Source organism: Agrilus planipennis, unplaced genomic scaffold, assembly GCF_000699045.2.
Source record: "Agrilus planipennis isolate EAB-ADULT unplaced genomic scaffold, Apla_2.0 scaffold86, whole genome shotgun sequence".
NCBI classification, from domain to species: domain Eukaryota; kingdom Metazoa; phylum Arthropoda; class Insecta; order Coleoptera; family Buprestidae; genus Agrilus; species Agrilus planipennis.
This window is the reverse complement of record NW_020438863.1, coordinates 280,169-294,550: the sequence shown is the minus strand read 5'-3', so window position 1 is coordinate 294,550 and position 14,382 is coordinate 280,169. Positions and strand designations below refer to the sequence as shown.

Sequence of the window (14,382 nt, the reverse complement as noted above, 5' to 3'; positions counted from 1 at the left end):
TGTTTTATTAAATGTGTGTTTTGCGGAATTGAAGCAAATGACTCATAATAATTTCCATTGAAATTTGTATTTAATTTTAACAGTGATTCGAAATATTATTTCAACAAAAGAAAATTAAATTACAGTAATATATATGTATATATATATATTTATTGAAGATTCAAAATAAATAATTGCACAAACGGTAAATTCATTTAACAGCTATGCACATCGTTTTCAAGTAAATTTACACATCTACTAAATACAATAATTATAATTACATAAATGCCGTTTTTAAATAATAAATAGAAATCAGACTTTATCTCTTTTATTTGTGTTTTAAAAGTAAGAATTTTTACTAATGTTTGCCATCAGTAAAATGACTAAAAATGTGACAACTACTTAAATATTAATTAAAATGTATTCTGCAATGTTGATGCTGTAGTATACAATAATCTTTATAAAAATGTCAATAAAAATGTGCAATTTAAATCAAGGGCGGTTTTAATAAACCGAAAGTAGAAATATGTGCTGATTTACAATTCGTACATTTACCTAAAATGAGTTTTATTTGTAACAGTTTCATGCAATAATCGACAACAACTGAAAACAATTAACGACACCACACTGCTATACTCAAATTAAAGTCAGAAATAGTGAAATACACTAATAAATATACCCATAAAACCCGGAAATGAGTGTTGGTAACACTTATGCAATAGTCGATAAGAAATGGAAACAATCAACTAGCTACTTCATTACTGAAATCAAATTTATATTAAAAACGATTTTAATAAATCACTGTTGGTAACAGTGCTATTCAATAGAGAACAGTCGAAAACAAAGAACAATCGAAAACAGCAATAATGTCACTACAAAAATCAGTAAATAGTTGGATTAACGCCATTTTGTAAAGATTACAAGTTAGTGAATGCATCAAAGAAATGACTGTTCATCTACATGATCGGTAAGAGACTTTTGAAATATTATAGCATCACAGAATAATAACATTTACAATTAGACGCATTTATCTTGAAATACTACGAGTATTACGATTTAGATTCATCTAAAAAAAACTGTTCCCTTGTAATAATGCTCTGCTTATTGTAATTGAACTTCTTTCCGGCAAACCGGTTAACTTTTCACAAAGAACTAACCAAGTTGTCTACCTACTCTAAATGTTTTACATGCTATTAAGATAACATCATTTTAAGATTAAAATTTTGTATGTTATCTTAAAAGAAATTGATACTATAAAGACTTAAACATTAGGGTCAATCAATTATTTCGCCAGCAGTCTTTTTATTTTAACAAAATTATATTTTACAAAACTAATAAGGACAAATTTTCTACAAATGGCGCTCATTATGCTGTCTACAGTAATTATTCGTAATTCACAATCAACTTGCATTATATCAAGGGTTGCCACTAGGCTGGTTTTCAGCCGGTTTTTTATTAACGAGGCCAAGTACCGGTCAGCACTCAGAAAGGGCCGGTTTTCTTGTAATTTTCTTGGCAATAGATTGTTATTGTTTTCAGAAAAGCAGCTAAGTCAAGAAATCAATTAAAACATGGTCTGCCATCTATTGATGAATAGTGAGAATACTTAGTTATTCTACAAGACCGTAGTTTGTCGATTTTCCGGGATTCACCGAACTTTATACGTTTGTTGTGGGTTCACACTTGCTATTTCGTAATACCACCAAATATGATTGATAGAAACAGTGAAACACCAGATACACCACGAAATACAAAATATAATTACAAAGTTTTAATCTTATAGCATTGTTTTAAAATCTAAATCATACTAGTATAACTTAATGCTTTGAAAAAATAATTTTGGTAAAATATGACCCCCAAAAAATCACCTCCAGGGCTGGTTTTCGATCAACAAAAGGTAGCAGCCCTAATTATACCCAGAATAAGACTAACCCTTTTTGCAGTATATTCTAAAAATATTGGGATATATTTTACAAAACCTATAGCCTCATTTGATCCAACAAAGTCCCACTTTATAAGCATAGGGTCAAATATTGAAATTGTACTATTGCATAGTGACTTTAAATAAGATACACAAAAAAGACTAAACTAAATTTTGGGAAAGCTATGACCATTGTATGTTAAATGGATAAGCAGAAAAATACTGCTGCCCAAATACTTGATTGCAGCCCAGAAAATAAAACAGAGCATTAGATTTGTGTATTGGCAGGATATTAACAGGAGTCTCATAGTTTAATAATAGAATTGACAGAAAGCACCAGAATTAGATAAAAGGCGATTGTCGAAGCTTATAAGTAGATATAGAATTTTGGGGCATTACTTAGCCCTAAAACATTTTCTTTTTAACAGCAGTGTACCTTTCCATATAGCTATCATATCCAGGAACATCAGCTAGGTCTTTAACTTCAAACAAATTACCATCTAATGCAAGATTACATATTTTAGAGTCTGATAAGATAGTAGGGTGTATTGAAGCTAGTTGCAAGCAGTTTTCTTCTAGACGTAGAGTCTTTAATCTTGGACAGTTTGCAATTTGAGGTGAAATCTCTGAAATCTGGTTCTGATTCAAATTCAATTCTGTGACATTTAAATTAGAAACGTCTCCAGGAACTGAATTGATATCATTCTTGGATAAATCTAAGATATCAAGGTATTTTAAGCCACAAAATACTGTTGGAAAATCTTTTATCCTATTATCACCTAAATAAACTTGCTTTAAATTAATTAAATTTGATACAGTGCGAGGTACTGATGTCAAATAGTTATGACATGCACTTAAATTTTCCAGTTTTGTCAATGCACCAATACAATCTGGTAACTTTGAAAGCTTGTTACGGTTGATGTTAAGCTGCTTCAAATGAATAAATCTGCTAATTTCAGGGGGCAGATTAGTAAATTTGTTCTCAGATATGTCCAGAACACGTAAATTCACGTCAAGGTGGAGCAGTGCAGGTGGAAATTCATTAAGCTTCTGCTGTGATATCTTCAATACTCCTGTTTTCTTTGCTGTTTCTAGATGCTGTTTTAGCCCCGAATTTCCCATTGTTGAGCTTTTAAGACTAAAATATAATAAACTTTTGTTGCTAAAGCAGTATACATTACTTCTGAGCTTACCTATTATTGGAGTATTAGGATTAATATTGTTGATTAAAGAAATTTTGGACTTAACATTAATAACATTTTTTTGTTAAATGATATTTAAATTTTTAGTTTTTTTTTTTGAAATATTAAAAATTTTTGTAAACTGTCAAATCTGTATTTGTACGCACTTAATAACACATTCACTAATTGAATAGCCTACATAATAATTACAATGATAATTGCAGTGATAGCCTCGAATGGTGATTGGCTAACTCAATAGACGCCATTACTATTTTACACTTGTAAATACTATACAAGGGGTTCCATTTTAGTAGAACAGAAATTCAATATAAACATAAATATATTTATTAAACCGTTTCCACAAGTGAAAAATACTAAAATTTGTTCAGTAACTATACGACAACATGTTTCTTTTAAAGAAACAAAATAAAAAATAAACTATCTTACACTGCGACCTCAGGTGTCCCACAGGGATCTGTGCTGGGCCCTCTATTGTTTTTAGCGTTTTTAGTTTTTATTAATGAAATTGAAATGAGGTTGAACTTTGCACAAGTGCTGCTCTTTGTTCACGACCTACAATTATTCTCTGATGCTGCTCTAAGTTGTAGGAGGATTTGGATACTATCTTTGGATATGAAATTAAACGTGGACAAATGCAGAGTGCTGTCCTTCTCAAGATAGAATAGATACAATTTAACTTTTAATTATAAAATTGGCGTTAAGCAGATTCTTGAAACTAACAGCTACCTTGACCTTAATGTAGTTTATGTTTCTACAATAAGTTTTCCTAATCATATAAATGATATTGTTTCCAGAGTAAATTTTATGATGGCTTTTATTTATAGATGTACAAGAAACACCTTGATATATTGTATGGGACTGCATTGTTATTCAATATTGCTCAGTTATTTGGACAACAAGTTATGAAATTTCTTGAATCAGTTTAGCTTAGATTTATTAGAAGGTTATCTCATCCTGAGGAAGCTTAGGCAATTAGATGATCATGACTATACTCCTTTGTATACTGAATCAAATTTGACAGATATCAAGCATGCATAATACAGAAGATTTAGTTTTGGTTCATAATAAAACAATATAAATTTTGATTCCATTTCTGAGCTCATCAGTTTTTGAAAGCTTCCCCATGTTATGGGACATCAAAAATCTATAACTGAGAAATTTGCTGGTTCTAGTCTTGCATTTCACTCCTCCACAACTTTAACCAAATAATACTTTATCAGAATAAATTATTTAATCAAATACAAATCCTCTGCAGCTTTTCAATGTTTGCTTTGTTGGTAGAAAAACTGTACAATTGTTTCAGCCCATTGGGCCTTTTTCAAGAGTATCAGGAGTACCTATGCTCATTAGAAAAAGTCTACAATTGTTTTGGCCTATTGAGCTTTTTTGAGAGTATCAGGTAGAGGTATCAGGAGAATATACTATTCAAGGATTTGGATGTTGTTTCTTTGTGAAACATTGTATTGGCATCAATCAAATACAAAACCTCTAGGTTTTTAATGTTCATTTTGCTGATAGAAAAACTGTACAATTGTTTTCGCCATTGAGCCTTTGTCAAGAGTATCAAGAGTGCCAACCTCATTAGTAGAGTAGAGAGGTACTCCTGATCCCCTCCTACTTGATACTCTAGAAAAAGCCTCAATAGTCAAAAACAATTGTAGTTTTTCTACTAATGAGGTTGGCACTCCTGAAACTTTCCTGATACTATTGAAAAATGCTCAATGGCGAAAACAGTTGTACAGTTTGTCTGTCAGTAAAATGAACATTAAAAACCTAGAGGTTTTGTATTTGATTAATGTCAATACAATGTTTCACAAAGAACCAATATCGAAATCCTTGAATATAATTAGGTATTCGTCTAAAATATGCCAAAACTGAATTCAGATCAGCGTTACGAAATTGTGTATGCAAAAATCATTCTCAGGTCATCGTCTTTTTAAATTTAGCAATAATTGTTACCACACTCTAATGGCAAGAGGTGAAATTGTAATTGCCAATGCTAGATCGCTGCTAGAACATTCTCTTTATTTCCAATTAGTTTGTACGTTTCCATAGAACTACAACAGGCCATTTAGTTCTCTATTTCATTCCTACTCGTTTAAAGCATCGAAGGAGGCAAGGGAAGACAAAGATACGTAAATGTTTGGGGTCACGCAGACGTGAAGCCAGTTTCAAAATAACACACAGTGAGTTGTTTATGGCCGGTTGTTTTCTATCGCGAAACGGAGAAGTCCGGAAAATTTTCGAGATTTTCTCGGAAAAAAACAGGAGACAATCTGTCTCACCACAATACAACGAGTGACAGTAGGTAATTTTCTGTTTTACATGTTTAATTAAAATCAAAGCTGAAAGGTACTGTAGCTAGGCTATCCCAGATGTTTACATAAATTATAAACGTGTCAACACTGGTAAATGGAAAATGCGTAGTTTTTTTTCGATCAAAATTTTTGCCGTTTTCCACGCTAATCAGTCTCATAAAATTGAATAATATTGAACCAAATAGTTGATATTGTGATTTCAAGGAAATTGTTTTCTTCCCTTTGTGTCTTGTCTGGCATTTGTGGTGTTTTTGTCACGTAGACCGGTTATCTTGTTGACGTGTATAAAAATACAGATGTAGGCTTATTTTATTTATTTGTATTTTCTACGGACTAAATAATTGAAGTAGGTAATTTTGAAAACCTTCATTGTCCATTGGTAATAGTTGTTTAAATCGTGATTATTTTTATAAAATAGTAAATGGTTAGTATCACATTTAATTGAGGAATCTTTTACATAACACTGAAGTTTACATATACTACAGGAGGAATATTGTGGAATATTTTGGTAAGTGATAGAGAAAATCGTCTATTTTATGTTAAGATGATGTTGATAATTCACAAAATTATTTGACAGTTGTATTTTTGCTGTGGTGTTTTATTTGTAAAATGAAATATTTTATGTTAATATATAATATCAAACATTTTTTAATAAATTGGGAATCAGTTAATACTATGTGTACGTGCTAATTAATTCAATTTCATTTTCATAATTTTGCCGAGTAGATTGTATAAAGAATAAATAAATACATATTACTGTATTATTCTATGCTGAATGTAAAACGGTGCCTCCTTCGTGATCTATTATAAATTTGATAAAACACTTTTTACCGAAAAGTAGTACCATTTTTAGGTACATCGCAGCTTTTTCAAAAACCTACTTTTCCTGGAAATGACTCAAAATGCTCCAATTATGAAAAAGTCAGGGGAAGATGCTCTAAAGAATTATTAATAAATAAAAATAGTTTATAGGTACATAACTTTTGCGAATTTGACAGTCACACGTCGGAATTGATGGTACAAACCTAGCCTAACATAAGTTAGATAGGATATGTTAGGTTATAATGTGCAAAAATTCGTTCCTCCACGTGGGGTATTTCCTTCTCTCCCCTCCCCCTTACAGAGGAGAGGGCTCTAAATACAGTATTTGTTGCCGTAATTGAATCTTTAAAAGAAGGCCATCTTTACGATTCCGTACATAAAAAAGAAAAAATTGAACCCTTAAAGATCACTTTTGATCGTCAAAAGTTTTAGATAACATCAAAACCTATACTTAACACTTCTAGTTGATTCTTTAAATGTAGATTGAACGAAAATCTTACAAATACAGGAAAAACTTTTAATTTTCTGTTGATTGCAATACTTTTTTTAATTATTATTGGATGATTGACATGAATTAAGAAAGTTGAAAATACAAATATAATGTATTTGATATTGTACGGAACGCTAAACGAGTGAGTCGAATTTAGACCTGACCAATTTTTATTATAATTTCATTTATTTTCAGTAGAAACCTCACAGAAATCAAAGAAATTTTCATAGCTTAGATGTCCTTTCCTTTTTTCTAACGCATACATTTTTATTTTTTTGCAGATTTAGTTTTATTAAACAAGTGGAAACGTGTTATCAGTTTTAAAGAAGAACCATGGCTACAGCTGAAATAGACGCCATTGAAAACGAATTGGACGAAAAGGATCCAGTTGTTAATGAAGAAAAGTCTAGCGGAGATGTTTTGACCAAACGTAAGCCGAAGAAGGTTAGCCGCCAAAACAGTAAAGAAAATGTCGCCGTGACCAATTTCGTTCATGGTCCCCGTAGCTGGAAAAATAGTCGCAGATCCCGTAATGGTTTTGGGCGAGGCCTACCGAAAAAAGGCGGAGCTGGAGGTAAGGGAGTTTGGGGACTTCCTGGTTCCGAACTCCTGGAAGCTTACGAAGATATGAACGATCCCAATTATGACAGTGAAAGCATGACCAATGGGGACATCGAGCTGAAAGCCGTCATTCCCGATACTCAAGACGAGGAATTGAGAAAGAAAATGGACCCCATCATTCTGGAGTATTTCGAGAACGGAGACACTCATGAGGCTGAACTATCTGTTGGAGACACTGTACCTAAAAATCGACGAGATTTGTTCGTTCAGACAGCAATCGAAATCGCAATGGATCACAAATCTTCCCACAAAGAGATGACTTCCGTTCTGATTTCTGATCTATTCGGGCACGTTATAACGGAAGTAGATATCGCCAAAGCCTTCGAGAGTCTTCTTGCAAACTTGCCCGATTTGATTATTGATATTCCAGACGCCCCAACGGTCTTGGGCAACTTTGTGGCCCGAGCCATCGCTGACGATTGTATTCCACCCAAGTTTATTCAAACAGCCAAGGGAAAATGCGAGACTGCGGTGTGCCTGGAAGCTCTTGATCGTGCCCACACACTCCTCTCCATGAAGCATGGTCTAGTACGTTTGCACAACGTCTGGGGCATCGGAGGAGCCCTACGTCCTGTCAAATATTTGACTCGTCAAATGACTCTTCTTTTACAGGAATATATGTCTTCATTTGACATTGAAGAAGCATCCAGGTGCCTCAGGGCCTTGGAAGTTCCTCACTTTCATCACGAACTCGTCTATGAGGCCATCGTGATGGCTCTGGAGGCTAACAATGCCACAAAAGAGGAAGCCATATGTAAATTACTGAAGGCATTTGATGAAGCTGTGCTAGTTACTCGAGACCAGATGGAAAGAGGTTTCTTACGCGTTTTTGACGATCTTAACGACATTTCTATGGATGTTCCTTTGGCTTATATCATTCTGGATCGGTTCGTGGAGCGTTGTCACAAAGAGGGATTCATTTCCGAAAATGTACAGAGACGAATGCCTTCTAGAGGACGCAAACGATTTGTCTCTGAAGGAGATCAACATTTCATCCGTAATCAGAACGTTCTGTAGAAGAAGGCACCAAACGCGGCTATTGTAGCATCCTGTTTAGGATGATAGTGAGTCGATCTGTGTACCAAATTTATAAAAAAAATAATAATAAATAAAACACAGAAAATACGCCCGCGTTGCAAATTGCATTTGAGTTGAGCATTATTTTATAATAGAGGCACTAGGTGCACGTTTACTACAATTACTACTACTTGCTACTACTGTACGTTAAATTTCTTGTGAGTATTTTCATTAAACATATATATAAAATTCCTGTTTAGTCGAGTTCCAGAAGAACTCTGTGTATGAGTTTCGATTTTCTTTTTTCTTATCGATGATATTTTGTACTGATAAATATTGTGTTACTAATAAAATTTACTAAAAGTAGAGATTAGTGTCTTACTGTGTATTACCCCAGGGAAACAAAGCAATTTTCAATGCTTCATACAATATTTATTTAATGGAGGAAGACTGCTTTAAAATAAGCAATTTTTATACATATTTTTTCACATCAATATACTTTCCTTNATAGACAAATGCTTACAGTAAATGAATCACTAGAAAAAAGAATGTGATTATTTTTGCAAAATATTTTTCGTGAATACTTATGCAAATTAATGCGTCAAAGAGACTTTGTCGATTAGAATGTAACAAAATAACCTTCACTTATTGCAGCTACAAGGTTTTTGGCACAACAAAAATTTATATGAAAAAAGGTAATAAGCAAAATTATTTTGTGATTACCTATTTTCAAAACAAAATAAAATTACAAGAAAACAGATTTAAGACTAGACCAGACACTAATACTCATCTAAAGAAAGGAAAAAAGTAGTTAGCAAACAAAGTAAGACAGTAACAATTTACCAATGTTACAAAAAACAATAAATATATACAGGGTGGACCATAATAATATATAAGTCCAAAACTATAAAAACAGTTTAGGCCTTTTTTGCTTGAATTTAACTATTGTATTAATAGATTACCTAACAGGAAAAGTCACAAGTATAGTGGTGAATAAAATGCTTACAATAAAAAGGGATTGCAAATAAATTGATAACTAATCGTAAACAAAAAATAGTGTCAAGAAGTATCTGGTGCTTAAATATAAAAAAGCAGAAGTCAGAATTTAAGTCCTGCATAGTGATTTGTCAATGTCCATAAAATAAATATGATGTTCCCCGAAAATATATAAACTTAACTAGTTGTAAGCCTTATCTGTGTTTTAAGATTCAACTAGAGGAGATTTTATTTTAAAATACAATTCGGACATATTTAATGCTTACATTTATACATTCATAATTACATATATTACAGTGTTAAATCCACAGATAAAAATTTTAGTGGCAAATGAAAACTTTTTGAGCTTAAAAATTCAGGGGAAAGCGTAACAATATTATCGTTCCCTAAATTTGTGTCAAAAATTGTTTATGACACGAGAATACTGTCTTTATTGAGATATGGAAAAAGTTTTTTCGATCAGGTTGTTATTGTGATGTCTTACATTTTGCCGTACATCGTCTGACCACCAAGACATGAGCCCCTATGAATGCGGGGGTGTATCGCTAATGACAATGCTCCGTCACATCGATGATAACAGATTTCTTCCAACCGAAGAGGAAATAACCGAATGCAGCCCCCAAAACCAATGCTATGCACAGCCACGCATTGTAAGTCATAAAAATCAACATCAAGAAGTACGAAAGGGTAATTTGAATCACGTGTAGGAACGTTTGGAAGAAATGCATTTTACTCAGTATAGTTGGCCTGTAAACAAAAGCGAATTTCGCATTTTTTTCCAACATGGCCGACACATTGTTCCGTAAAGTATTTCTTGGGTTCACCTCGTATACACGTATCAATGCTATACAGGGTGAACGCACAAATGGAAAATACGAAACAAGTGTAAGAACCGGAAATAAATATTAAAACAACAAAAGCGTGTTAATCAGAAAAAAGAGAAAATATATATTGTCTTTATAAATAAATATTAGAGCAATAAGAAATAAATTAAAAAGGAAATGGTTAAAATGCTGCAAAAATAAAATGTTATAAAAAAGTAAATGAAGAAACCAAAGAAAATTAGTAAAACAAGATATCATGCATTTTGTGTTACACACACACGAAAATTTAGTGTTTATTAAACTTACGGCTGTTTATGGATGACTTCACCGACCATGCTGCATAAAACGAAAATTTTTTAATTAATATTACCTTCTCAACCAAGTGTTTTTTAATTAATAAGTGCGCAGGTCCGTAATTATTAAATTACCTATTGCTTTCTTCATTAAATAAGCAAATGCAACTGTATGCAATAAATACAAGTGGAAATTACTTACTGAACAACTTGATTTTCGTCATTTACCACCCCTTTCTCTGAGGGCAAGGTAACGGCGCGATATTGAAGTGCATTGTAAGTTTTCCAGAATAAATACTCCCTTAAAAACAATCATATTTTGCAGAGTATTTTTTGTTTTATTGTCATTATCTTTTACCTATAATATTTTAATCCTTCATATAGCGCCGCTAAAAAGAAGATACCTATCATGGAACCAACCAGCCCTCCTATAGAACTAAATGTCCAACTTTCGAATAAAACCGTCGCTGAATTGCCAAAGTAAAACTAAAAACAAAGTTAAAGAGTGCCAATTAGCACCACATCCACACACATGCATTAGGTACACAGGTATTGTATCAGAGGGATAGGTTTTTAAAAATTATTACTATCATTTTTTATACAGCCCATAAGAAATGGCTACTGACCCACATTTGCATTTGCATCGAGTGCACATGGGAAGAATCAGACGAGCCGTTATCGTTGTGATTATGGTCATGGTCAAGTCTTGTGTCCACCATTCCATCATCCATGTGATGGTGACTGTGATCCATTTCTAAAATATTCGTTTGCGATTAAGGGCAAATCAGATATAGAATGATAATCGTAATTGTACGAAAAATACCATTCGCATATTACCTCCATCTCCTCCCTTTTAAAATTTACGTTTAAAACCCAACATATTTAATAACAGAGCGTACTTTATAAGATAATATTAATTGCTTTTCAATCAAAATATGTACCTACTTCAAAATGTATTGAACTCCTTAGACATATTAAGATCAGATAATAGACAAATGCTTACAGTAAATGAATCACTAGAAAAAAGAATGTGATTATTTTTGCAAAATATTTTTCGTGAATACTTATGCAAATTAATGCGTCAAAGAGACTTTGTCGATTAGAATGTAACAAAATAACCTTCACTTATTGCAGCTACAAGGTTTTTGGCACAACAAAAATTTATATGAAAAAAGGTAATAAGCAAAATTATTTTGTGATTACCTATTTTCAAAACAAAATAAAATTACAAGAAAACAGATTTAAGACTAGACCAGACACTAATACTCATCTAAAGAAAGGAAAAAAGTAGTTAGCAAACAAAGTAAGACAGTAACAATTTACCAATGTTACAAAAAAAAAATGCCACAACAAAAATGATTCTTAAAACCACAAACCTTTTGAACTTTAATACACTAATCACACAATTATTATAATTTAGCAATTTTGTTCGTTCTACTGTCCCTGTTTGATTTTGAAACAGAACTAAAACACTTTCACTATTAATGCATAAATGTGGATGTAGGTACCTACACTTGGCTACTTTCTACAAAAACATTCACACACAATACAGAATATAACACACGTTCATTTTGTTCTGTACGCTAATGTAAAGACAATGTTATAAGTAGAATGTTGAAGGCACTTAAGAGTATTTATTGGACTAATTAAAAAAGAATGTCTCAAAATGATAGTACAAAAGCCTTCAGTTTAAATTACTATACTGCCGACATTGGTTAAAATCAATTTTTAGAGCGATTTAACTTTTTATTTCTAAACTAATATCGAATAAAATCCTATCTTTCATTTCACGTAGATGAATTACAGATTGCACATTAATTCAGGTGAACGACCACGAAGTTACTTTTATACGTTTTCTATTTAATAAGCATTAAATTTAACACATTGCAAATATTCCATACGACAGCATTTCAGACATTTAACAATAAATATGTGTAGCAATCTTAAAGACATAAAAATTATATCCAACATAGGATTTCTAATCAAGTCCTTTATCATCCAAATATTGATTTTTGCTTTCTGTTATCTGAGTACATAAACATTCGAAAATTATTGAATAAGTGCAACATTCCTATCTGTTAATTTTGACAATTATTGGTAAGCAATTACAAAGTAAAATAAACACGAAAAATAAAAGTTGAATTCAATTAAAATACGTAAACAATATAGAAAAGGATCTTTAGTCTGTACTGAGTATCGTATTCAAAAATTTGTTGAAATTTTTTGGTGTTTGGTACGTCGGTATTTAAATCATGCTTCACCAATCGCGCACCTTTAAAAATTTCAATAAAAAGTTAAAAATTGATTTTAGGAAATACATTCATTATAAGTGTGCATTTTAAACTACCTAATTATCGTAAATGTACTTTTAAAGAACAAACGAATTTAAATATAATTAGTGAAATATTAAGTATGTAAAAATATTTGAAACTTACTAATAGCACGAAGGGTTGTAATACCAAGCTTGATTAACAATGATACAAAGGACAATTGAATGTGTAAAGTATGGAGGCTCTTGCGGTTTTCAATATCAGTACAAAATGTTTATCAACAGGCTCTCAACCAATCAAAAATCGCAACAATAAGACGTATTAGAACTGTAAGAAGAATAAAAATATTTGCGGTCACAAACGTATTAGAAAATGACGATAATTTGAAGACAAAAGAATGTACTTATTAATTACTTTTAAAATTAGGTGATTTAAATCGACATTTTTAGGATACCCATGTAAAATTCAATAGCTTGTTAAAATAATTAACCAATATTCGAAACCATAAATAAATAAATAGTTATTTATAATATTTAACTCAAAGCTGAACACTAAATTGAAATCAAATTTAACCAAATAAATTTCAAATTTAGAAAAACCATACAAGATAGGTATGATATTTACATTGCAAACGAAATTTTAATTAAGTATAGTGCATCAAGCTTGGTATAAATTAAAACCATACGTTATTTTAAAGTTATGAATCTAATTTTTATTAATTCTATAATTCGGTTAGTAAATTTCACAGTGAGGATTACTAAGTAGAGAAGTGGAAAAAACAATTTTTGAAAAATAAAAAAATTAGTTTCAAAAACTATTGTTTACAAAGTCCTTGAAGTAAGGTGTAAATGTTGATACCTACGGTTAAAAAAATCAACAGGTGGGTATTCTTCGAGCTTAACAAATTTTAAAATAAAGCTTCAGATTCAATTATTTTTAATAAGAACAAAATTTAATAAAGGTACCACTTACTTTTTCTCAAAAGTTTTACGTTCTACTAAACCGAGTTTTAAACAATAAAGAGAAATATTTAACTCCTTTTATTAACAATGGAAATTCATTTATTTCTTTCTTTTTACAAAACAAATGAAGCAAAATAATAAGTATTGTTTACTGAGGAGACAATAGGCTGTTTATAGCAATTGTAGACGTTACTATCATCGGTATTGCTATCTGAAATTTAATTGCTGCGAGTGGGACTGATAGAGGGGCAGTACATGTACTCGAACAACATGACAAAATAATCCTGATCATTACAATGTTTTAAGATTGTCGTATGTATTTATGTATTTCCAATTGCTTTTGCACACGATACCAATTTTGCACTCGTTTCACACCTGCTAATCGATATTTAAATCAATGCCAAGGTACCCCGGACTCAATTTTATAACAAAAATATTAATTTCCTTAGTAACAGTGAGTATCAAACTAATGTACATAAATATATCAGTATATGTGTGGATTTCGATCTATTACATCACAATTGGTCAAAAATAATGAGTATATAAAGGTAATATCGTTCATTAAGTCAGTCGATAGTTTTAAAAAATCAAAAAAATAGTTATTCTTTTTAAATTTTTAAAATTAAGTATTAAAAATAAATGCAATAGGTACCTATTATACACATAA

General features: G+C 31.5%; 3 protein-coding genes across 14 annotated transcripts in view; 1 reads left to right on the top strand and 2 right to left on the bottom strand.

The window, feature by feature from the left end:
• Positions 1-2,163: 2,163 nt before the first annotated feature.
• On the bottom strand, positions 2,164-3,317 carry LOC108735717 (leucine-rich repeat-containing protein 57). Its single transcript, XM_018467816.1, has 2 exons — positions 3,094-3,317; positions 2,164-3,038 (listed from the first exon to the last, which is right to left on the bottom strand). The coding sequence occupies exon 2, from the start codon at positions 3,020-3,022 to the stop codon at positions 2,306-2,308; it is 717 nt and encodes a 238-aa protein (XP_018323318.1). The 5' UTR covers positions 3,023-3,038; positions 3,094-3,317; the 3' UTR covers positions 2,164-2,305.
• Positions 3,318-5,211: 1,894 nt separating this feature from the next.
• LOC108735719 (programmed cell death protein 4) lies at positions 5,212-8,452 on the top strand. Of its 4 annotated transcripts, none has more exons than XM_025974591.1 (3): positions 5,212-5,406; positions 5,839-5,928; positions 7,014-8,452. In XM_025974591.1, exon 3 carries the CDS (start codon positions 7,066-7,068, stop codon positions 8,368-8,370), a length of 1,305 nt encoding a protein of 434 aa, XP_025830376.1. In that variant the 5' UTR covers positions 5,212-5,406; positions 5,839-5,928; positions 7,014-7,065; the 3' UTR covers positions 8,371-8,452. The 4 variants fall into 4 exon arrangements, with proteins under 4 accessions (XP_025830376.1, XP_025830378.1, XP_018323321.1 ...); XM_025974593.1 differs by having other exon boundaries at positions 5,212-5,410; XM_018467819.2 differs by lacking the exon at positions 5,839-5,928 and having other exon boundaries at positions 5,212-5,410.
• A 778-nt stretch (positions 8,453-9,230) lies between these two features.
• Positions 9,231-14,382, bottom strand: part of LOC108735702 (high affinity copper uptake protein 1) — a 15,356-nt gene continuing 10,204 nt past the window's right edge. The window contains exons 1-8 of one of the 9 annotated variants that reach the window (XM_025974634.1): positions 13,726-14,317; positions 12,919-13,080; positions 11,429-11,499; positions 11,110-11,237; positions 10,842-10,969; positions 10,686-10,784; positions 10,497-10,526; positions 9,231-10,113 (exon numbers count right to left, since the gene is read on the bottom strand). In XM_025974634.1, the coding sequence (XP_025830419.1) occupies positions 9,912-10,113; positions 10,497-10,526; positions 10,686-10,784; positions 10,842-10,969; positions 11,110-11,235 (585 nt within the window). In that variant the 5' untranslated portion in view covers positions 11,236-11,237; positions 11,429-11,499; positions 12,919-13,080; positions 13,726-14,317 and the 3' untranslated portion in view covers positions 9,231-9,911. Of the gene's footprint in view, positions 10,114-10,496; positions 10,527-10,685; positions 10,785-10,841; positions 10,970-11,109; positions 11,238-11,428; positions 11,500-11,859; positions 12,848-12,918; positions 13,138-13,615; positions 13,699-13,725; positions 14,318-14,382 lie in introns of those variants that run through there. The other 8 variants (XM_018467787.2, XM_018467789.2, XM_018467791.2 and 5 more) reach the window with 8 other exon arrangements.

Coding starts and splice junctions, on each gene's coding strand:
- LOC108735717 (XM_018467816.1), bottom strand. CDS start 3,022: ATGGGAAATTCGGGGCTAAAACAGCATCTAGAAACAGCAAAGAAAACA.
- LOC108735719 (XM_025974591.1), top strand. CDS start 7,066: ATGGCTACAGCTGAAATAGACGCCATTGAAAACGAATTGGACGAAAAG.